The 25,428-nt window shown below is 42.0% G+C and overlaps 1 protein-coding gene across 3 annotated transcripts in view; it reads right to left on the bottom strand.

The window, feature by feature from the left end:
* RBL2 (RB transcriptional corepressor like 2) overlaps nucleotides 1–25,428 on the bottom strand; it is a 46,414-nt gene that overhangs the window by 19,607 nt on the left and 1,379 nt on the right. For all 3 annotated transcript variants that reach the window (XM_006026577.3, XM_025207526.1, XM_025207525.1), the window contains exons 2-6: nucleotides 24,885–25,085; nucleotides 9,915–9,979; nucleotides 1,029–1,157; nucleotides 366–526; nucleotides 31–95 (exon numbers count right to left, since the gene is read on the bottom strand). In XM_006026577.3, the coding sequence (XP_006026639.3) occupies nucleotides 31–95; nucleotides 366–526; nucleotides 1,029–1,157; nucleotides 9,915–9,979; nucleotides 24,885–25,063 (599 nt within the window). In that variant the 5' untranslated portion in view covers nucleotides 25,064–25,085. The remainder of the gene's footprint in view (nucleotides 1–30; nucleotides 96–365; nucleotides 527–1,028; nucleotides 1,158–9,914; nucleotides 9,980–24,884; nucleotides 25,086–25,428) is intronic.

Genomic DNA, 25,428 nt, shown 5'->3' with positions numbered 1-25,428 from the left:
GGAAGACATTTTTATGAAGAACAAACTCACAAGCTGTCTCCAAAGTTCCCAGGATCCAGAAATCCAGTCAGATTTTCCTCTTTTCCCTTTAGAAGCTGCAAGAAAATTTCAAACAGCTGATGAGTGTTCTAGTACTCTAGTACAGCAGTGTTGCTGTAGCCATGACCATTCTGGAAATATGCAGGAAGCCAAGTTTTGGGGAGATAACTTTTACTGGACTAAGTATATGGTTGAGAGAGATATTAGACAAGCTTTCATGCACAAACTGACCTGAAGAAGGGCACCCAAAAACCTGACTTCCCCAGTGCTTTCCAAACCAGGAAATCTGGCAGATTTCCCCTTACAAAAATTTTTTTAAGACAAACCTTTTTGTCAAAAAGTTTCCTAATATATGGCTTCCAAAAATGTTCCTTTATGCCTTTGGCTTCCAAAACTAAGCCATCATGTACAGAGCAGAGTTTTTCAATGATGCAAGGAGGATCCGAAGACTGTTTATAATCCTTACTATGAAAGTCTTCAGGCAGGCCTGTAGTAAAAAAAAAAAGTATGTGATATTTGGTTCTATAAATCCCTCCTAAATATACACATAAAAAGATTAAACACACCATGATACTAACAGGATATTTTAAACTAATTGTATACCTTGAAAAGAATCACTAAATCTTAGCATGTCAGCTTAATATGATAACTTTATCAAAAACTATTTTTCCTCAGTCTCACAGATTAAAAATGCTTTACTATATAATTACATATACAGAAACCAAAATTGTTTATAATGGAAAACTGACCAAACAATTCCAAGCTCTAAAAATTAGTGAAATAATGCTGAAAAAAATGGTACACATCTACACATCAGGAGTTCACGCTAATCACAAATATTAAGCTAAACTACTGCAGGAAAACATTAAACAGTACCCAACAAGATAAGATTTCAAGATAAGATGCAGGATTTAATCTCCATAATCATACACAAGCAATTAACGGTTTTCATTGTCTTGGATCATGAAAAGCTATTTTTCTCAACCTACCTTTGAAATTAGGATTCAGAAGTTCTCTGCGGTTTGGACACTGGACAGCATTTCCATACACTAGATCCAAAGCACATAGCAAGAGATGGTAGGAATTGACTAAATCATCACTGATCATTGGAAAATTACCTGTTATTAGAAAAATAGGGGTTAGTTTACAATAATAGGTTAGTTTCAGAATTCTGAAAAAAACATCAAGCCTGAATTTATTCTAGAATCATAGTACAGACTGATACATTAAACCTATATAATTCTGGCAACTAAACTCATTAATATCTGACAGAAATAGAGCAAATAAAGCACAGAAGTGCTTGATAAGAATTAGATTATGGACACTGCAACAAAACCCCCTTTGGTTCTTATTAGGGGTACGCGAAATGGGCTGTATTCAATTCGGGACGAATCCAAATCTGAATCAGGGACAGCGATTCGATTAGTTGATTTGGATCACTGTCCTGATTTGATTCGGCTGAATCCAATGAAGATTCGATGCTGCTTCGGAGAATCAGTTATTTGGCCATAAACACAGCTTTAAATGTTTTTTCTACATATCTCAAGGCACCAGGTGCAGCTCGTGAATGTTGCGAAGGTGGGGTGGATGGAGTGTCCCACATGGAGTGTTGGGGGGGTGGGGGGGGGAGGGGGAGTGGAAGATGAGGGCCTGTGCGCTCGGCAGCAAACCCAGAAGTGGACTGGAAGTGCTTCTGGTTCACTTCTTGGTTCGCCGCCAAGTGTGCGGGGGGACCCCCTCCAGTGATCGGCCACAGGGGGCCCCCATGTACCCCCCCAGACCCAGGAAGCACCAGTCACCCAGCCGGGGGGTGGGGTCCCCTGCATGCCCCCCGGTGGACCCAGAAGTGGACTGGAAGTGCTTCTGGTCTATCTTCCAGGTCTGCCGGGCACACTGGGGGACTTCCCCGCACTCCCATGGGACACTCCATCTGCCCCAGTGTCTCAGCATTCATAAGCGCTTGGTACCTTGAGGTATGTAGAAAAACATTTAAAGTTGTGTCTATGTCTGAATCATCAAATCTTTCCGAATCGCTCCAAATCAATTGGGAGGGTTCCAATTTGATTTGGAGAGATTAAAGGGTCTCCTAATTCAATTCAGATTCAGAAATTTGGCTGCTGAATCAGGCTCAATCTCTGCCAAATCAAATCAGCGACTGAAGCTTTGCACAGCCCTAGTTCTTATCATGAGGACTAAAGGAAAGGGCCCTTTAAGAATCAGGCCTGAAGCCTGCCCCTTAGAAGGATATAAGGGAAGTGCCTTGGCAATAAAAGAGGACACAGTTCTTGGCAGAGAAGGCTAGAGAAACTAACACAGGAAAATGATCAGATTGGGTAACATATGCTAAAGGATTACAGGAAGGAGGACCAGCTAGCTATAAGGAAACTTGCATCAGAAGAACCTTGGGGGGGAGTTGAAGTATATCTTAGTTGTGAGGGGGGTAGCTCCCAGTGAAAAGGGGCCACTCTGCCCAGGGATTTGCCCAATGACAGAACATCAACGTGTGGCAGGTGAGCGAGGGAGGGAAACTAGAATTTGGAGGAAGACCGGTTGGGCATGGGGACCAACATGAGGATGGATCATCTATGGTTTATACATGTTAATTCTGAGCACTGACATCTTTTTTGAATTGGGAGGCATATCCAAATTGTTTGAGGCAGCCCATTAAAAACAGACAGTTACTCAAACTGAAGGACTGATCTGTATTAAGTGATAAGGCAATATTCTTCCATCTGTCCAGGTTGATGTACATATTCCAGTGCATGTCAGGTTATTACCAAAAGATACACTTAAGATAATGTTTGGATGACCTTTATAAGTCAGTTATTTAATCACAGTTTCCACTTAGATTGCTAACTCTGGGCATAATTATTAAATGTGTACATTTCTGATACACTGAAAAGATGAAGGGATACTTATAAACAGGAATCCTGGTTTTCTCTGTTAAAAAAAAAAAATCCCCAATTTTCGAATTAAAAAAGTAACCCCAAACCCACATTTTTCCGTGATTAAAATGAAACACCACTATATTAGATATACATATAGATAGATAATAGATAGATAGATAGATAGATATTAGTACTGTTTCATTTTAATCACAGAAAAATGTGGATTTGGGGTTACTTTTTATCATCTGAAAATTGAAGACTTTTTTTAGATCAGAGAAAACCAGGATCCCTGCTTATAAAATTAGCTTGCCCTCTATTTTTTAAATTACCCTTAACTAAAATTTCAGCAAAGATCTTGCATAACCAGGGTCATCTTAATTTTAAAAGATTTAAATAATTCGGCTGTATATTAATTCAAGTCTGGACTTTCCCCAAGATTCAAACTATTAAAATAGGAGCTGGCTGAAAATTATGGAGCTCTTTAATTGAATAAGTTTTTATCAACTTTCAAAAGTTAGAACATTTTAGCTGTCTATTAAAAAGCTCTTTTAATCTGTTCTCAAGGTACTTGTTATTTTTGGCTACGATTTATTCTTTTAGAGTTTCTACACTTGTCTCACTGGCTGCTTGCAGACATTAAAAAACAAAAACAAACCCAAAACAAGAAAAACACACTTTACTGGAAGTAGCAGTGCAGTACTTGGATGTGGCTCCACAGCATCTGTATAGATTGGATGCTTTAGCTGGGCTTTTTGGCGCTTTCATTGAAAGCTAATTCAATCATCTATCAGATAAAAGCTCCAAAAAACCCCACTAAAGTACCCGATCTATACAGACAGTGGGCGAGCCAGGTCCAACTAACAAAATGCCTCTTCTGGGCTTGTGCTGGGCTCAGTGTGGGAGCACGGCAAGTTTAAAGTGCTGCTTTTTTGCTTTTTTTTAAAACGTCTGCAAACAGCCACTATGTCCAATTAAAGAGCAAGCGTAGTAATATTAAAAGTTAGTACTTCTTTATTTACCCCTTCACCTTTGGTTTGTTAAACTTTTTTTGGTTTGCTAATTTTTTTATTTTTCATTCCAAAAGAATAAATCAGCAATTTATCCACTTCGTTCATCTTATTACAATATTCTTTTAACTAGTTTTGTTTGCTACATTGACTTTTTAACTTGGGGAACTCAATATAATACTATCAGTTTTGATTTCTATCATGCTAATGAAAAACATCCAGGTTTTACATTTTCTTTTCCCCTTTCAAGTTGGTAGCCATACCAGGCAATTGATGTTGAATTACTACTTGTTTTTTTTCCCAGGGTAATGACTTGAATTGTCCATCTATTTCAGCTGCAGATACATTAATTAAACCTGGGGATTTCTTAAAATATGTATTAATTTGTGGTGATCTCTAGATTTCATAAGACACCACTAAAAGATCAATATTTTCTATCTTCTTCTATACTTGACAGAATACATCATACAAATGCATCAATTTTTTTTAGAGTTCAGGTCTTTCAAGGTAACCTCCCAGGCTTCCAATTTGGCCTGATATGCACATCTAACAGACTTCCCTTATTGGAATCCTTATGTCTTCAATAAGCCTTTGTAGGTTGTGATACTGTCCCAAGCCTCCTCCCCTTGTGCTGGTGGAACTACCATGGAGGCTGACTTCTGTAAGCAGCGAGAGCTAGCTCCATGATGGTCATTTACAGAATGAAATTTCAAGACTCTGGAGTAATCCTGCAACACTACTTGAAACAAACTTTTATATGTAGCAAGTGAATAATATAAAAGAAGAAGAATATACATTTAAAATGGATGAAAAGGTTTTAGTTCGGCTATACCCTAATATCTCTCAATCTCCTGGAAATAGTGAGGTGTTTGATTGAAAGGTTCCTTAAGTACTCTGTTTGTATACTGACAACTATTCTGTGTCTAGAATACAAAACAACCTTGTTCTGGAAATATCTTACTGAAATCTAATTACATCATGCATAGAAATATTTACAATTAACTTTACATATTCACAAAATAAATATTGGTAAACAGACTATTTGGTATCTTGAAGAGAACTTCAACCATACTAAACCTCAAAAGAGTGGTCTGACTTATTATATGCTTTATTTTCTATGGATAAAAGAACTTGCAAGGGAAAAATACCTTTTTTTCAAAGCTTATTTCAATACATTCTCATTTAATATAGATGTGGGCAGGAAATTACTGAATTAGTTCTGTTTTTATTAAGTTAGAATTTTTAAAAGCTAATAATTCTAAATTAAGAAATGAGTAAGGGAAAAAAAATCCCCATAATGTAAGAAATATTGCTAACAAGTAATACTTCAAATGCTGAAAGCATAAAGCTTCTGCATAATACCAAAAATAAAGTTAAAGGACATGTTAGCCAAGAGCCATTCGAAAATGGAATATAACCAAGTGGGGAGGGGGGAAGAAACTGTATATAACAGTGTCACTGTAATGTTTAGATTAAAAATTTCTCTTTGTTCACTGACTGTTGTTTAAACTCATGCAGTTAATTAAAGCAACTATTTTAAATAAAAATGGAGTACTGGAGATGTAATGAAACATGATCTAATTTAACACTACTTACAGAGACATGCTCATGCCACTGAATATCAGAACATGACATGTAAGCAAAGATGATCAAAAATGTTGATAATATCACAGTATTTAACCCCCACCTCACAACCTTCCTCCCATGGGTTTTAAGTCTGAATAATAGAATTAGAGCTGGACCATATAATCAGACAGTACCACAACAGTCAAAAGCACACATATTATTTCCAAACTGTATTCCCCTGTCAGCATAATTTCAAACAAACCTTTATCTGCCGCTCCCCTCGCCCCCATACAAGATTTAAAAGCAATGAAAAACAAAGCTCTACAATGTAAAGAAATAGCAAAACAAATGCCTTCAAGAGATGTTCTTTGTCAAACAGAATTGAAGCAACAATAGCAGGTTATAACAACTTGGTGGTAATGTTATAAAGCAAATAAAAATACTTGCTAACTTACTCTGTACCAGGCAAAAAAACATTTAGCCAAGTAACTCTGCTGTATTTTCTGTTGTGGAAAAGAAAGTTGAAAACAATGGTCCGAGGGCTTGGGAAACATGTCACCCAGACAAGCCCAAACTTGTCATCAGTGTGCGGTTGCTATGATAAGTATAACTGTCTACCCTCAAAACAGAGTGAATTACCTTTTCATTAAAAAACCCCCAAAAAACCGAGAATTTAGTGCCCATAATACTCAATGTCTGTGCTGCTACAATTTTTGCATTGCTTACTATGTGCTAAACTAGTCAGCATCTAGTTAAAGGTATTAGCCCTAATACAGCAGTAGCAAATGAAATGCAGGCATTCCTCTTTATCCAGCTTCAAAGGTGGGAGGTTTTGGCTAGGTCAGCAGGAGAAACTAAACCTTTGGGCCTTTTAAGGATTACCCACTCGTGGTGCTTGAGGAGAAGAGGGCCTAAGAGAAATTCAGATCTAGCTGATGGGACAGAAAAATGCCACTTAACTATATTGCTTCCTCTGCATCCAAGAGGAAGGTATTTAAACCTAGAGGAAGGCAGTGGTGTAATTCTGTGTTGAGAAAAGATCTTCCCCTTCAGACTTGAAGAGGACTGGGAAGAAACTCTTTCTTTAATGCCAGATTGGCCTGGGCTGGTGGTTCCCCTTCCCTGTCCCCTCCCCCCAATCCACTCAGGGAGCCAAAATGCAAGTTTGATAGTAAAGTTTCTTGCAATCTGACAGGTGCCCAGTGCACATAGTTTGTTCAATAGGGGTTCCAGTTCACTAATAAAGTAGAACTGGAAATGCATTGGGAGAAGACATGTATAAACAATGTAGAATGATATTTAAACAAAACAACTTTCAGGGTGCAAAGCCCCAGATACTCCACAGATGACTAGCAGCACCTCAAACACAAGTGTGGAAGGCAGTTTCAGGGGTTCATCCAGGACCTATGATCAGAAGGCTACCTCATAGTCACTTGGGGCCAATTTTTCAAATGTCTGTTTCAGGAAAGTTCTATTAAAGAGTCATTGGAATCCAGTCCCAAAACTTGGAAGTGTCCTGGAAAATCCAGGTTGGTTGGTAGCTTTAAAGGGGGTTGAGACTCCAGATTTAGGCATTAACTCTTCTTCTTGGCACAGAATGGTACAATCTCTATCTCCCGATGCTTACAATATTCCAAACATTAGAAATGGCAAAGAGGCAATCCTTCCTAGCCACCTTAGTGCTAATCATTATATAAAAGGAGAATGTTGGGGTTCTAACAATAACATTGGGAGCAGCACTCAAACAGGTGGTGTGGTACAAAGAAAAAGATCATCTACAAGGGCCAAGTTGTTGCAGCTTATTCTCAGGTGGGTGACTTAATAAAATTATGGCTGTGACCTGTTAATTAAACCACATACCTCATGTTTTTTCTTCCTGCAGTTCCTAGGACAAAGGAAAAACTTCCTTTGATAGTTCTCAAGTAATTAGTGAGAACAAGTCAAACAACACTTATGCTTGAACAAATCATGGGCATAATTTTGCCATCAAATATATGATGCTGTACATGGGAGGTTTTCCCCACAGGTGATTAGCAAGCTTATGCTCCAATGAGCTTAAAAATGGATCCCCTCAAAGTTGCAAGATCTATTATGGGGCTTCTAAAACATTTTCCTCCCTAGTAGATATAAATGAGTACAGAAAGAAAACTTTTAGAGTTTGTGGGTGTGGTTATTTTATTTATTTATTTTTAACTGGCAGTTGTCTCAAACAATCTAGTCAATAATGCCACAGCACTGTTATCTTGTCAAAATAAATAGAATGAAACTGCAAATTTTAATAGAGGTAGATATATCAGTATAAAATTTAGCTGACTACCAAACCAGATTGAAACCTAAAGTGACACTCATTTCTCTAAGATCACATAGAAACAGAAACATATCCATGCATGAACTCCTGGGCAAAAACTTAAGTAAAACATACGAGTTTGTACTATGGATTACAGTTAACTGAATTTACCTAGGTGTAACTGTAGAAGAACCACCTTTCAGAGAAGAAGAGTGTAAGCATCACCCTTGCTTCACTGAACAAGCAGCACTGCCTCCACTTTACCTGTATGGAGTACAAGTGAACTCACTTTTTCATCCAGGCTCTTATTTAATATGGCACTAAATAAGCAGAGGTACCACAGAGTGAGAGAGCGAGAGCGAGCAAGCGTGACACAGGCATCACATATATACTGAGGGTAAATATATTTTATTACTAATTCCTTCAGGTCTTTTATTCCTAAAATTGAGAATCAAGATAAACTGTTCCCCAAAAGATTCTATATAGTTAACTGTTAAAAGTTATATATACTATGCTCTCCTCAACAGAAGATTTAGTAACTGCATATAATTACTTCCCTTAGGAATCTTAATATGGAAAACTTGAGGCTTCATTCTTTTATTTATTTAGAAGCACAATGACAGGATTTTGAATGAAAAATGAGAAAAAAATCGTTTGCATTACAAATCAGTTTTAATTAAATGCTCAAGAGGAAAGTAACTTGCCCAAACATGCTACAGCTTGTCACAAAAAAATGAAGGTATTTTTACATACCATGCAAGCAGTGGATTACAAATGCACATTACCAAAGGCCTACTTGTACAGCCATTAACCGGTATTTCTCATTTTAATTAAAAATATGTGCAAATTCATTCAGAATAACTAGTAAACATACACAGTACAAAGCTAACATACAGAAATATTACAAATGAGAAGTCAGAATGTAGAACACTGGGTTGACTGACATGAAGAGAACAAGTAAGTACTATTGGTTATGTGATGTAGTAAAACTGCACACACATTTTAAAAATGAGAAGAAAAAGGCTAAAATGTTTCAAATTTTAAAATTGAATTTTGAAGTACATATTCACTCAAATCCAAGATGAGCTCTTTTTCCCCATTCAACATGGCAGGGGGAAATCAGAGTTACAGCCACAGCCTCTGCCACGGCTTACCATCTGCCTCTCAGTCTGATCCAGCTTGGGGCACAGAGCTGGAGCCAGAGTGTAAGTTGTGATGGGCAGGAGATGGTTGAGATAGGCTGTACACATTGGGGTGTACGGGAGGAGGGAGCAGAGGACAAGGGTCAGGTCCCCCTACAGCCTTCCCCCTTGCAGTGGAGGGGGTGACTAAACCAAGATGATGCCCCAATAATTAGATTTTATACATAGGGAAAAACTGTAACAAATGTAACTTTTGCATGTATAGAATCTAGTTATTGGGGAGTTGTCTTGGATTCCAGTAAATATGGTATTTATGGACAAATATGAGATCATACTGTGAGTTGTAAAAGCAGCAATTTGTATTCCCGAGTGTGGGGATGTAAATATGAAGGAGATGGTTCTTCTGTAAGAGATGCCCAATATTTACAGAGCCTTTTTTATTAGTAACACATGCAACTGGTGTTCCTACGTTTAAAGGAAGGAAATCCAACATCTGTGGTTTTATTCTTTCTGCTGCTTATAAAGCAGACAAAATATTGTCTGTGTGGCTAGAAACAGAAGAGGAGTTTGACCTGATCTTAATCCCCAGTGGTATTTGTTTATATTTCAAATCCACATGCACACAAAAACATGTATCTACTAACATTTCTGGGGACTTCCCCTTTTCTAGATGTAGTATGAAAGCTTCAGAATGCCAGGGATCGGAAAGTGCAGCCACCATAAAGTTCACCAGACTAAGCCAATCTTTGATCTCAATATGTGGTAAAATATTGAGAGCTGGGGAATTATAGCTGGGGAAGTAAAGACAAGGGAAGCATGACATAAAGCCTATTTTGTAACAGTTAGTTATGTAAATTCACTATGTTAAACAACTTTCTGATGCTTATCCAAAATCCAAGGGCCTCTCAATTTTTCATCATATGTAATCTGTATTAAAGTCTAACAAAGTTCACAGTAAATGTCATAAACTTCCCAAATCTCTTACCTTTTGCATAAACAAAGAGCACCCAACAAAACTGGAAAACTTCAGAGACTGTACAAGGCTGTCGTCTTTTGGAAAGAAAAAAATCATGAGAATAAGACACACAACAAACTAACTGCATCAATGCTGACAGAATGGAATACCTTACAACAGGGGTCAGCAACATTTTGGGGAAAAGTGCAAAAAAACACTCACAACCTCGACTTGTAAGATGGCATGCCAGGGGAGCTGGGAGAGGCTCGATCCCTGTTGTGGTAGCACAGCCCTGGCCCCTACCCCACTGTCTGCCCTAAGGCACACATGCCAAGTAAAATGCCTTTGCATGCCATTGCCAGGCACCCATGCCCAGGATTGCCTACCCCTGCTGTACAACATCCTAACAAGTACAATGGGTAGCAAAAAAAGGGTATCAGATGAAGTGGCACTGTACATAAGTGGAAATAAATTGAATTCCAATCTTCATTTGCACATATAGATCAAAAAGCCATCACTATCTTGGCACAGTTAATTCAATCTGAAAACAGCTAATGTTTGAACAGCAAACTCCTAGAGATATTATCCTGGACATAGCTGCATTAAAGAAAGATTTCATAGTACTTTCTCTCAGCACAGCACTTGACTTAAAAGAGATGATTAGTCCCTCAATAGTACATTTCATTAAAAAAATTGGAAATGAAAATGACATTCCTATTTTTAATAAAGCATATGCAGATTTGTTCTATTTTGGCATTTAATATGAAGAGAGACAAGATAATATTTTAATAATAGACAACTAAAGGTTGAACAGCATTAATAATAGATTATTGCAGGATTAAACATTTATACCTCGTACAGTGCAAAGTTACTCAAACGTATATAGTATAAAAATTCCCAATATGAATTCCGAAACATCTCATTTTCTAGTACTGTCACATCTATACATGCAATATTATATGTTTTATTTAGCTTCTCTGATGGTACTTGCAGATTAAAAAAAAAAGGTTTAAGTTTTCCCATATCAGACAATTTCATCTGTAGTAGTTGGAGATGGATTCATAATTTTACCAAGAAATCCCCTCAAGATACTTAAAAGTATTCACATATCTTCAAAGTATGTCTCATCACCATTCAAAACACTGCATTTAAGAGCTGTTGTATCCAAAATCATTTTTTTAGTGTAAAAAAGAAGGGTAAAGGTATCAGTTTAGAGGCAACTCATTGCCAGAAAAGACAGCAGTGTTTCAGGTAGAAATGGTCCCCCTGTGTCAGAAGTCATGTTGATAATCTGCAGGAATCCTGTTTTTCTCTGTTTAAAAATCGCAAATTCTCTGATAAAAATTTCCAAACTCTCTGCTTAAAACCCCCCAAATCTGTGTTTTTCTGCTATTACATTGAAACACCACTAAAGCAATTGAACACAATGTTTTATTGATATATTTATAATTTTTAAGCAATTTGGAAGCCTACCAGTGCCTCAATCAGTATAATAAAATATATTCTAAATAGCTATACATTTTGGCATTTGATTTTAGGTTTTTTATGATGGAAAATGAGAGCTCCCCCTGTCCCCTTAGCTGCAGCCGAACCTGCATCCTGATGAGTGGTCTTCCTCCCCCAACTGCTCTGTGGCATTGAGCAGCCCTGATATGCCAGTGCCCCGCCCATGCCAATGCCCCTCACTCCCTACCCACAGCCCCCAGCCCTGCTGGCACCCTTGACTCCCAACCCACAGGCTTCTGGCCCTGTTGGTGCCCCTTACTCCCCACCCATAGCTCCCATCCCCCTGCCCTAGTGGTGGTCACTTACTTCCAACCCATAACCCTGCTGGAGGAGGCCCCCAGCTGCCAGGGAGCCAAGTCCATAGCCCCCTGCCCCCCCTAGCAGCATCTGAGCCCCAGCTGCCACTGGAGTGGGGCGTGGAGCCCAGCTCCCCCTCCCACATAGGTGGCATGGCTGGAGTGGAGCCATTTGGGGGTGGGGCGTGGAGGCAGATGCAGGCTACCAGCTGTGGGCCTGGGGCTCCGCCCCCTGCTGCCATCCCTCTGGGGGTGGGACCTGGCATGGCAGGGCAGATCAAAGTGGGGAGGCTCAGTGCAGCTGTCAAGAGCCCCACACCACCATGGCAAGGCGCCCCATGCCCAGCCAGTAGCAGTGGGGGGGGGGCACAACTCCATGCCACCACCCCTGTTGCTGCCAGGTGGGCAGGGGGTGCCTCATCATGGCAGTACAGGGGTCTCTGGGGTGGCACCAAGCCTCTCTGCCCTGCCCCCTCTCTGCCCTGCCCCTCTGTTCGGCTGTGCTGTGGCAGGTGCTGCCTGCTGGGCCACAGAGGCCCCAGGGTGAGGAGGGCAGCAGGGTGGGGGAGCCCCAAGCCTATAGCAGGCAGTCCACATCTGCCCCCACCCTGCATACAAAGCTGAGGGGCACACGCCCCCCTATGTGTCCCCAGGAAGTGTGTGCAGCAGTGAGTAGCTAGTCCCCCTGTGCCCCACAAATGAGCTGCCAATGGCTCCATCCCATTCACCAACCAGGCCTTGCAGTCACGCATTCCCACCCCAGACCCCATGCACCACCCTAGCTAGGCAGTGCTCCCAGCCCTGCCTAATTCCCTCCCTTTCTCCCTCACTATGTGTGCCTCAATCCTCACCCCGCCCCCACTCACTTACTTGCAGAGAGCTATGGGAGCTGCTCCCTGGCTGACATGTGCATGAGTGTACATATGCACATGCACCAGATGCCCCCTGCCTGATTTCCCTCTTCCTGCTCCCCACAGTCCCTTGCAGGCTGGAACTCTGCCAGCCTGCAAGGCAAAACCCACCATTTTCCATGTTTTTCCCCTTAAAAAGAGAAAATCCAAGCTTTTCCATGGAAAACAGAAAACCCTGATCCCCATTAATCTGACAAGTATATAGTTTCATAGTTGGTAGGGTTGGAAGGGACCTGAGGAGATCATCTAGTCTGACCCCCTGCTGTGGCAGGAAAGAGTACTGAGATCAAACGACCCCAGCCAGATGTTTGTCCAGCCTTTTTTTAAAGACCCCCAGGGTAGAAGCCAGCACCACTTCTTTTGGAAGTTGGTTCCAGGTCCTAGCTGCACTGATAGTGAAATAGTGCCTCCTAATGTCTAGCCTGAAACTACTCTCCGCTAGCTTGTGTCCGTTGTTTCTTGTAACTCCTGGGATTGCTCGGGCGAACAGGGACTCTCCCAATGCCTGCTGGTCCCCCTTGACTAGTTTGTAGACTACCACTAGATCCCCTCTCAGCCTTCTCTTTTGGAGGCTGAATAGGTTCAGGCCCCTCAGCTTCTCATAGGGCCTGCCCTGCTGACCCCTGATCATGCAGGTGGCCCTCCTTTGGACCCTCTCCATATTGGCCACATCCCTCCTGAAGTGCGGTGCCCAGAACTGGATGCAGTACTCCAGCTGCGGCCTGACCAGAGTCGCACAGAGGGAGGATCACCTCCTTGGACCCGCTTGAGATGCATCTGTGGATGCATTACAAGGTATGGCTGGGCTTCCTAACCGTGTCCCCAATTTGTCAGCCCATGTGTAGCTGCCATATTGGAATTCAAGATGGCTGCCATGAACTCACATTTTTGCCCTGGCCGGCACCGGTGAGGGGAAGGGGGACCTGGGCTGGCTTTTGCCATGCTGTGACACACAGGATGGGTTGGGTCAGGTCCTGCAGCACTGGACAGACTGAGCTGGCACTGGTGAAGGGAACCTGGGGCAGAGCCAGCTTCTGCTGTGCTGTGTGGGACAGAATGGGCTAGGCTGGGCTGGGTCCTGCTGTGCGGGATGGCCCGGGCTGGGTGCCAGTGAGGCAAAGAGAGGCTCAGCTGGCTTTTGCTGTCATGCGGGGTGGGATGGGATGGGATGGGCTGGGCTGAGCCAGGTCCTGCTGCATGGGACAGGCCTGGCTAGTGCCAGTGGGGAGAACAGGGGGTTTAGCTGGCTTTTGCCACTGCATGGGGCTGGCCTGGGCCCTGCCATGTGGGATGGGCCCGGTGTGTGGCGCTGGTAAGGGAAAGGGAGGCTGAACTGGCTTCTGCTGTGCTGCGGGACGAGTCGGCACCAGTAAGGGGAAGGGGGGAGCTGGGACAGCACCTGCTGTACGCAACAGGCTGGGCTGGGTGGGCCGAGCTAGCACTGGTGAGGGGAACCTGGGGCTGAACCAGCTTCTAGCATGCCATGCTGGGCAGGACAGGCTGCATCCTGCCACATGGGATGGGCTCGCACCAGTGAGGGGAGGGGAGAGGAGGGGAGGCTCAGCCAGCTTTTGCTGCTGCGCAGGGCAGGACAGGCTGGGCTGGGTCCTGCCACATGGGGCAGGCCTGGTGTGCAGCCGGGAAGGGAGGCTGGGCCAGCTTCTGCTGCCTTGCAAGGCAGGATGGGCTGGGCTGGCTTCTGCTGCACTGTGCGGGTCCCAGCTCCTGGCCTTGCAGGTAGGAACACTGTGCTGCTGGGAGGAGATGGGACTGGCCATGAGGTCCCGACCTTGTAGCTGAGAACCAGGTGCTGCCAGGCTGGCCCTGGCTAGCTCCTTGCGCCATGTGCAGCTCCAGCCTTGCAGCTGGCAACCGCTTGCAACAACCAGGACAGGACTGTGTTATTCAATCAAGAGGTCCTCTGTAAAAGTGTTCTAAAACTAAGCATTGTTGTGGACATGGTTACAAAAGTGGTGAACTATATTTGAGCAAGAGTATTAAACCACAGACAATTTGTAACTCTGCTTGAGGAGTCTGAATCTGAGCAGACAGATGTTCTGTATCATACCAATGTAAAATGGCTTAATTTGGGTAAAGTTTTTAAAAGAGTGTGGGAACCGAGAGCAGAGTTTATTTCATTTTTGAACATGAAGGAAAAGATTTGTATTTCTCACAGCTGAATGATGCAGATTGGCTCTCTGATTTTGCATTTACCATTGATATCACGGGCTACATGAATGATCTGAATTCACGACTGCAAGGAAATGGGCTTATTGCTCATGAATTGCATTTCAGCATCAAGTCATTTATGAGGAGTCCTTTTCTCATGTCAGATAGGAAGCAAAGATTTTGGCCATTTTACTACATTGCAGCAGACTGCTGTTTCTGATCAAAACCTAAAAAAAAAAATACATGTCGTTACTAGTGGACTTCCATGCTGAATTTTCTTGCCGATTCACAGATTTTTGAATGATAGAAAAAGACTTGTCTTTGGCACCTTTCATATTTAATGCTGACAGTGCTTCATGTGACCTCCAACTTGAGATTACTGAACCACAGTGTGATGCACTGCTTGTGGAACAACTCAAATCAGTGCCACATCCTAGCTTTTATGCCTCTCTTAATGAACAGAAGTTTCCAAAGATTGAGGGTCATGCCCGGAAGATGCTTGTGCCATGTTTGGATCAACATACATATGTGAGCAGACATTTTCTGTAATGAAAGTTAACAAATCAGATCTTAGATCTTTGATGTGATGACCACCTTGCAGCAGTGCTCTGTGCTGCAGCAACAGAGATGACACCCAACATTGATTTTCTGGTTAATGCATATCAGAGGCTTCATTCTTGACGCTGAGTTCCTTTGGTGTTGTGTGGGTGGGTTTTATGATACAGACCATGAGACAGGGTATAACTTCCAGTTCTAAGGCCACATCTCCTCCCAGGAGTACTTCTGAGGGTAAAGGGAGGGAATTATGATGGCAAAGGTTAGGGGGAGGGACTTGGGCTCCCAGATAGTGACCAGGGCAGGGCAACTGCCAAAGGGCGGGGCTACCCATGCGGCCCTCAACATCTCACCAAAACTGGTTAAGCGGCCCCCCCAGCCAAAGTAATTGCCTATCCCTAGTCTGGCTCCATCCTCCTTCAAACTCCCCTTCAGGTAGTTGAAGGCTGCTATTAAATCCCCTCTGTCTTCTCTTCTCTAGACTAAATAAGTCCAGTTCCCTCAGCCTCTCTTCATAAGTCATGTGCCAAGCCCCCTCACCATTTTCATTGCCCTCTGCTGGATTCTCTCGAATTTGTCCACATCCTTTCTGGGGGGGGGGGCACAAAACTGAATACAGTACTCCAGATGTGGCTTCACCAGTGCTGAATAGAGGGGAATTATCACTTCCCTTAACCTTCTGGCAACACTCCTACCAAGGCAACGCAGTATGCGGTGAGCCTTCTTGGCAACAAGGGCACACTGTTAACTCATATTCAGCTTACTGTCCACAGTAAACCCCAGGTCATTTTCTGCAGAGCTGTTGCCCAGCCTGTCAGCCCTCAGCCTGTACCGGTGCGTGGGACTGTTCTGCCCCAAGTGCAGGATTTGGCACTTGTCCTTGTTGAACCTCATGAGATTTCTTTTGGCTCTATCCTCCAATTTGTCTAAATTTTTTTTGCAATTATCTAGATCTAATAAGAGATACTGCCTCTACAAGAGTTCTGACTCCAGTTTGTCTAGGTAACTGAATCCTAACCTTACCCTCCAGTGTATCTACTACTCTCCCCAGCTTGGTGTCATGTGCAAACTTGCTGACGGTGCACCCTATGCCATCTTCCAGGTCGTTGATGAAGACACTGAACAAAACCAGCCCCAAGACAGACCCTTGGGCATTCCACTTGATACTGGCTGCTAACTAGACTTCAAGCCATTTATGAGCCTGACAATCCAGCCAGTTTTCTATCCACCTTACAGTCCATTCATCCAGCCAATACCTCCTTAGCTTGCCTGCAATACTGTTGTGGGAGACGAAGGCTTTTTGCCTTGCTAAAATCAAGGTATATCACATCCACAGAGCCAGTGAGCTCATCATGAAAGGCAATCAGGTTGATCAGGCATGACTGCCTTGGTGAATCCATGCTGACTGTTCCTAATCACAGTCTAAGCACTTCTCTTCTAAGTACTTAGAAATGGATTCCTTGGGACTGGATTTTTCCAGGGACTGAGATGAGGCTGACCAGGCTGTAGTTCCCTGGATCCTCCTTAAATACAGGCACTATGTTTGCCTTTGTCCAATCATCTGGGACCTCTCTCGATTGCCATGACTTTTCAAAGATGATGGCCAGCAGCTCTGCAATCACATCAGTCAACTCCCTCAGCACCTTTGGATGCACCCTGTCCAGCCCCATGGACTTGTATATGTCTACCTTTTCTAAATATTCCCAACCTGTTCTTTAGCAACTGTTGGCTGCTCACCTCCTCCCCAAACTGTACTGCCAGGTACAGTAGTCTGAGATCTGACCTTGCCTATGAAGAGGTGAAAAAGGTATTGAGTACTTCAACCTTTTCTGCATACTCTGTCACTAGGTTGCTTCCCCCACACTAGATAGCTTCCCCTAGTAAGGGACCCACACTTTCCCTAATCTTTCTCTTGTTATTGACATAATTGTACAAATGCTTCTTGTTAGCCTTCACATCTCTTGCTAGCTGCAACTCCAATTGTGCTTTGGCCTTCCTGACTTCATCCCTGCATGCCCAAGCAATACTCTTAATACTCCTCCCTCCCAAGTTTCCACCTTTTATAAGCTTCCTTTTTTGATTTAGTTTACTGAAGTTCCCTGCTAAGCCAAACTGGTCTTCTGCCATACTTGCTAGTCTTCCTGCACATCATGGTGGTTCCTGCACTCTTAATAAGGCTTCTTTAAAGTGCAGCCACTCTCCTGGACTTCTCTTCCCCTCAGACAGACTTTCCAGGGCATCCTGCCCATGAGTTCTCTGGGCAAGTCAAAGTCTGCTCTTTTGAAGCCCAGGTCCTTAGTCTGCTGCTCTCCACCCTTCCTTTCCTCAGGATCCTAAACTCAATCATCTCGTGGTCGCTGTTGCCCAAGTTGCCCTCCACCAGTACATTCCCCAGCGATTCTTCCCTGTTTGTGAGCACTAGGTCAAGCAGAGGCCCCTAGTTGGCCGCTCTAGCACTTGTATCAGGAAGACAAAACATGTTGGGTTTGTCTTGCTGATACATCACACAAGATCTTAGAAGCTGGTACAAAGTTTCCATGCCGTTGGATGCAGCATCTCTTATGGCAGTTCGTTGCATTGAGAGCACCACGGCTGAGAAAAACTTAAAGGAAATTTGGGAAAATTGAGCTGTTATCCCAAGGAATCTCATTCCCGTTCATTTTGTTCAGTTTTCATTGGACAACATTAATATTTTTGAGGAGACACTGGATGGAAAATAAACATTTCATACAATGCAAACTGTAGCATTTCAGAGAAGACCACTGAAACCAGTTAAAATTGGAAAAAGAACTGAAGTCACATGAAGGAAAAGAACCTTGAAAGATATACTTCCTGAATTTAAGAAACTCATTCTGGCAAAGATGACTTGTAACAAGTCACTGAAACCACTTGTCCACAGTACAGGTAAGTAACGCAAATGAAAAGCTTGATAACACAGATGATCAACAGATGTCAGCAGTGCTTTCACGGACAGTGTGTAGAATATCAGTTGACAACCAGGAGAATGTTGTTGTACCAGGGTAGACAGTGTTTTAACCAGTTTCTTTTTTATGATACTTTACCACCATTGATTGTTGTATTATGTCCTACCTGCACCTGCACCAGCATCCAAGTATGACACCATTTGGACTGTCATTGTGATATAAAACAACTGCAGGATGACTACAAAAACAGCACAGAGTCAGAATGTTTGATTAGGCATTATATTGCAAAGTGAACGAACTTGTGTCAGCTCAGGCAGAAGAGGCTGAAGAAGTAATCATTCGAGTGGGAGGCTTCCTTATCATGGTTCACCTAATAACAGTTGGTCAGCATTTCACTGCTTCAGGACTTGAAGATTGTTGAAGAGAAAGTATATTATTTTCAGAAAACACTGCCACCAACATAATAAAAGGAAAATTGTAAAACTGTGCTATCAGAGTGCACAAGATAACATTTGAAGCAATATGGCATATTTTGATACATTACTTCATTATGTAGTTGTCCAGTTCAAGCAAAGGATTAGGTTATGATGTTGTTGACCAACTTCCCAGTAGCATAGCTGTTACATTCAGAAACAATGACTCCAAAGCGGGAAGGAATGTGGTAAGAGAACTATTACGTCTGTCAACAATTGTCACTTCACTTCAAGAATTTGTGGAAGAACACTCTCATCAAGGTATGTTCAGGTACTGGATGAACTATTTGGAAACTGTCAATGTTCTTTTGTGCTTTATCACAGATGAATGTGAAGGCAACTGGCATGAGCATGTATGTGCTTTAAATGAAATGCTGACACTGATAGCTGTGCATAATCATACCAAATACATGAGATGGGGTCCAGTATATATCTTGAATAAATGAAGGATTTAGCAAATTCTCCTACAGTGTACACTGAGTTTGTGGAAAGAGGCAACAAAGCAGCTAGACAACAATGAAAGAGGTCACCTAACCAAGATGGTAAATCAAATATTTGGGATCAATACAACATCTTTTGATCATAATGAAAGACAAAGGACACTACCGAAAAGAGATGACAATGATGTCAAGTTGCTAAAAGAACAATTTGAAAAGTTCCACTTGTTTTAAGGTCTCCAACGATGAGCTGTTATGTATTTTGACAGGAGACATTGTGCCATAAGATACTGCATTAGGCATTCTGAATGCATGTGACAAAGGAAGAAATCGTGAACACCATTATCCAGAAACATCTTACTGCAAATGCTACTGAGAGCTTCTATGCAAACATACCCAAATCAAAATTGAAAACCTTCAAGTACAAAGTCAACTATGGGACAGTGCAGCAAAATGAGACAAATGCAAGAATACTGCTTGGAAAGTGTTAACTCAACATCTACATCTATTGGCAGGTCTAGGAAGCAGGCCTGATGTTGATAAGGATTTGTACAGTCGGGTAGAAAAGTTTGTTGTCTTGCTGTATCAGCAGTCAGCATCTTTGATGACCCTTCTGGATGTTAAGAGTGAAATTATCCTATCAAGGAAAAGCTCTGGATAAACTTCCACCTACATACAACTCCCTTGTGCACTATGTACATAGAGTGAATTATCAATCTCATTTGGTGAAGTGTGCCTGAACCTAATCTACCATCACTATTACGTGACCAGTGTGATTGGGAAGCAGGTTAACTTTCGATAACAAGTTGCAAGTACAAGATGGAATGATGGAGACCAGGATGCTCATGCAAGTAGGTTAATGTGCAATGCACTCCCAGCTGTGAGTGTTATGAGACTGCATGTTACAATCTGTGCGATAACTACAGGGATTCAGAAACAGATTTAAGTGATGAGACATCTGAAAAACTGCAATTACCCACTGTATTAATGTTATATACACCCTTTGTATATATTGTATATATTACATGTATTGTATATACATGTATATGTATATATTACATTTTCCTATCGCCTTAAGCCGAACATCTGTCTGCGTGTTTCAATGCCATTGAATTATGTCTTATTAATATGACTTATCCACATCCTGAAATTAAAAAAAAAATTGTACTGTTTTAATTCATAGATTTCATAGACTTCATAGACGTTAGGGCTGGAAGGGACCTTGAAGATCATCAAGTCCAGTCCCCTGCGCCAGGGGCAGGATGTAAGCTAGGGTCAAAGGACCCCAGCAAGATAAGCATCCAAGCGTTTATTGAATAAGTCCAGAGTAGGTGTCTGCACCACATCTACAGGGAGTCTATTCCAGGTCTTGGGGGCTCCAACAGTAAAGAAATTTTTTCTTATGTCCAGCCTAAAACGGTCTTGTAGGAGTTTATGACCGTCGGTCCTTGTTTTTCCTTGGGGCGTTCTGGTGAACAGACATTCTCCCAGATCCTGATGAACACCTCTTGTGTACTTATAGGTAATCACCAGGTCCCCCCTGAGCCTGTGCTGTTCCAGACTGAAGAGTCCCATGGCTCTCAGCCTCTCTTCATAAGGCCTATTCCCTTGCCCTCTGATCATGCGCGTGGCTCTCCTCTGGACTCTCTCAAGCTTCTTGACATCCTTCTTGCAGAGCCCAGAACTGGATGCAGTACTCTAGCTACTGCCTCACAAAGGCCGAGGGAAGCAGGAGGAGGACATGCTGAGATTTCCCTGAGAAGCATCTGTGGAGGCAAGCCAGGGTTTTGTTTGTTTTACCAGCTGCAACATCGCATTGGTGGCTCATGTTCATCTTGTGGTCAATCATGACCCCCAAGTCTCTTTCAGGAGTGGTGCTAGCAAGCATAGCACTGCCGAGCTTATAAGTATGCCATGGGTCCCCCGTCCCCACCCCCCCGAGATGGAGCACCTTGCATTTATCAGTATTGAATGTCATCAGGTTTGTATCCGCCCACTTACTACGTTTATCCAAGTCAGCCTGGATCACTAGCCTGTCCTCAGGTGTAGACGCTATGCCTCAAAGTTTAGTGTCATCGGCAAACTTAGTGAGTGAGCTTCTGGCACCAATGTCCACGTGGTTGATAAAGATGTTGAAGAGAACTGGTCCAAGGACAGAGCCTTAGTGGACGCCACTGGTTACGGAGTGCCATGACTCGCTGCCATCAACCACTACTATAATTCAATATAACTGAAACAAGTAGGTTGGCATAAGTGAATGTTTTCAGTACTGTAGGCCCGTGTTTTCAGTACTGTAGGGCACTAACTAAGGTGTCTGCTCTTTTAAGGGCAGAAACTGCCTAGACACAGGGCCCTAGCAGTTAGGCAGGAACCCCACAGGTACAGGTTACTGTGGCAGCAGGCTAATGAGGGAAATAGCCTGCACCTGCAGCCAGTCACCTGACCAGAAGAGGCAGGGCCCTGAGCATATATAAACCCCAGGGTTGGGACTAGAGGGTTAGTTCTCTGTCAGCAGCCAAGGGAGAAGGTGCTCTCATAGAGGAAGCTAACTGGAGATGCTTGACTGCCTGTTCTGGTAGGATTAAGGGGCTCCATCTCACCAGGTATCCTCGCCTACAAGGCACTTAGCGCTAGGGGAAAGTTTGACTCTTTTAAAGAGACAGAGCGTACCCTGAACTGCCTGTATTATGTTATAGCCCAGGGGCTCATATTTTTGGTTGCTGTTTATAAACTGGGGGACTGGGCTGAGTCTACTGGGAGAGCAGGAGGCCTTATTGGGGGCCCACTACAGTGCAGAGAGCCCAGCGCCAGTGTGGGTGTGGAGACAAAGGGGTTGCGGAGAGCCTGGTGATGACAGGAGGCCGAGCTATAGCAAGGCCCCAGAGAGGCAATGTTTAAATACCATCTGTGAGGCTTGGGGCATGGTAAAGGGGTAGCTTTGGAGCCACGCATCTAGCCTGTAAGGCTGAGGGTGTCCTGTGAGGCATCCATTTTGAGCAGGACCCAAAAAGGGGTCCAAGAACCCACAGGTTTCAACAGGGTCTATCAGGACTGTGTCCAAACACAAACTCGAAGGCAGCCTCTCTATATTATAATTACCAGCAAGACGTGGCAGGCGAGGAAAAGGGTGCCTGTTGGGCAAGACTGGTGCGATCACAGAGCCCTACGGGCGTCACCGCCATCCCTGGAGACCCCATCCCACAACAGCCTGCTATTAACTATTTAGTGATAGAATTTATGAGGTTTCAGTATTAGAGTACTGTTTTACTAGGTTTTTTAATTACATTAAGTTGATACATATATGCTAATACGTTGGCGATCTTGGACTCCAATATGGCTACCACAACGGAATTGTTACAATTGATTTCCTCGCTTTGTACAATGTTGGTTTCAACACTAGAATTAATTTTCTAACCCTAGTTGGGGCTGAAATATTGACCAAAATGTGAATACATGGCAGCCATCTTGGATTCTAATATGGCAACTACACACATTACTTACCAGATTGGCAAGGTGACTTTTTCTGACAGAGTTAGACCACCTTTACCTAAAACACACTGCTGCTACTTATGGCAATGAGTTGCCTATGACAACAAAATCTAGAGACCTTATTGGTCAATTTATACCTTGCTGTTTTTGGAAAGGTGAATTTAAAAAAAAAAAAAAGATACTGTGACTGAACACATCATATCCTTCTTTCCTAGGGAGAGATTGCAGCTTGGCTGTAAGATTATGAACACATTCATACCTTTTCATTTATATAAGAATATTACCCAACTTGTCTAAAATGAAAAATGTTTTTGTGTCCAAAACAAAAATCACTGGAAAACCAATTGCTGGAATAAAAAGTTTCTCTTATTCTAGTAGTCTGATTACCTCATGTAGGTTTTATATTGAACAACTTTCATGGACACATTCTGACCTCACATTAATCTTAATCAAGTTAGTAAACTGAATCCTTTAGTTCCCAATCTCAGGGTAGTTTTAGAAGTGATCAACACTCCAGAATGTAAGGTCCCCAGTATTTCCACAGTTCAGGTTAAAACTAGCTTCTCTTTTATAAATATAATTTTAAGATCATACAGGATGACTTATCTATCCCAAAACAAAATACCCCAGCTAACTTTGCATTTTTCACAACATCCTCAAGATAGGGATATGAAAAGTTAAACAAGGCTTTAACCAATAAGCCCGGTGATAATTGGTTAGTTTACTGGTTATCATTTATTGTGGGACGTGGCGCAGTCCAGCAGGGAAGGGAAGCCATGTGGTGCCCCAGCAGGAACCAGAAAGAGGCAGAGTAGGCAGGAGGGAGAAAAAAGGGAAGAGGGAACTAGTACCCATAGATTATGAGGTTGAAGAAGAAAACAGTAGGCAGTTTAATGACTCATCACATAAGCAATTAGCTGCTCAGTCATGGGTGTTCCCTCCCTCTCAGCCAGGGGCTTCATTTAACCTGTGCTGCTTGCCAGGGCTTCCTTCCACCTCTGTCAAAGGACCTGAGGAAGAGCTCCCAGCAGCCACTGTCTAAGCTACTGTTATCAGTTAACCAATATAATTAGAGCCAAATGGATAATTTTTTTAAATTATATTTATATCCCTACCTCAGGACAGAGTTTTCAAAGGTGTTCCATGAAAATGTTATAAAGATATATTATTTTAGAAAGCTCCTGTTTTTGAAAGCTACAGTTGCTTATTTTGGTTTCTCCATAGACTTAGCAACCTCAGGAACTTGTACAAATTTATCAGACCTCATTTGTGTTTCCTTATTTTTGCCAGCACTCTTGCTTTGAAAAAATAAACTGCTCTCTTAAACAGTTGTATTTATTACTTCACAAATAAATCAAAACAAAATCCAGCTGACATTAAATCTCCTTGTCTAATTACCTTGAGGTCAATATTTATTTCTCTCTCTCTCATTTTTTTTAGCTTTACTAATGTGATAAAAAGAAATTCTCTAAGACTTAATTGTCTTTTACTTTATAACACCATAAGCCTCCACAGAAATCACAAAAATGCCCTAATGAATTGTAGACATCTTACAGTTTTTGGTGTTATCCTTGATAACACTTGTAATCATAGAAACGTATATGGGATTTAGTATAACTTTCTACTTCCAAGCTCTGTTCAATGTATTTGAATACTTAGATATGTTTAAAGTATGTTAACTGTTTGTTACTGTTCTGTTCCTTTCCCTTCCCACCTTTTTTTCTCTTTAAATAAAGATTTATATAAATGCAGTTACAAGAAAATGGTAACCTGTTCAAAGAAACATGAAGAAAATCTAAGAAATTAAAGGTAGTAATATTAAAATAAAAAGCATTACAAAACTAAAATTAAGGTGAGAAACTAAGGCAGAGCACAGTAAACAGCTGGAAGCAACAATGTACAGGAATGTATCCATCTTGGTTAACCAAACTGGAGGGAGAAAGAGTCACAGGAAGCCAAGCTAAATATTAAACTTGGGCAGCTGAAATTGACAAATACAGATCTACAGTCAAGCAAATCATTCTGATTGTGTACAGCACACTATATTCTACTGTTTCAAAACACAAAAGACTCTACTATAAAGAGAAGCCCAGAGAGAAGATGAAGAAAAAGGAACTCTGGGAATTAATAGAAGGTAAATGAATATAACAAAAGCAACAACAGACCAAAAAAACCATAATGAAATTATAGCTGTAAAATATTCTAAAATCAGTTAGAAAAACTAAAAAAAAAAATCTTACCTCTGTTTTCTTCCTCTCTGTTGACGAGGTTGATCTTCTTGGGGATGCCTGAAGATATCCTGAAAAATGGGTTCATACTTCTTAAAAATTACAGCAGAAACTGTAAAGTTTCTCTCTAATCTCTCAGTACGTTCTCTGAATTGTGTGGGTAGATTTGCCATGTCTTCCCATTTCTTCATCTTATTAAAAAACTCAATCAAGCTGAGAATATGTGAAAAAATAAAAATTAGAATGTGTTTTTAATGGGGGGGAAAACCAGACAAACTTAGAAGAAAAGTTAATACAGTTTAAATGTCATCAACTATTGACAGTAGGCTTAGTTTTGCAACACCACATAACAACAAGCAGGCAAGATACAGTAGTAGTTTGTGGTTAATGAATCAGCACAAACTGATATCTAAGAAGAGCACTCCGCCATCATTAGCTGATGTTAATGTAAATTTGTAGCCCGTCACTGGCTATTTTCCATATATGTATCACCAGGTGCAATGGTTCAGATTAGTTTTCATAACAAGCAATCCTGGTTTCTGAGCAAACTCTCTAG

The sequence above is a fragment of the Alligator sinensis genome, unplaced genomic scaffold (genome assembly GCF_000455745.1).
Source record: "Alligator sinensis unplaced genomic scaffold, ASM45574v1 scaffold173_5, whole genome shotgun sequence".
NCBI lineage: Eukaryota > Metazoa > Chordata > Crocodylia > Alligatoridae > Alligator > Alligator sinensis.
Note: the sequence above shows the minus strand (reverse complement) of the source record. Positions and strands in the feature narration are given on the sequence as shown.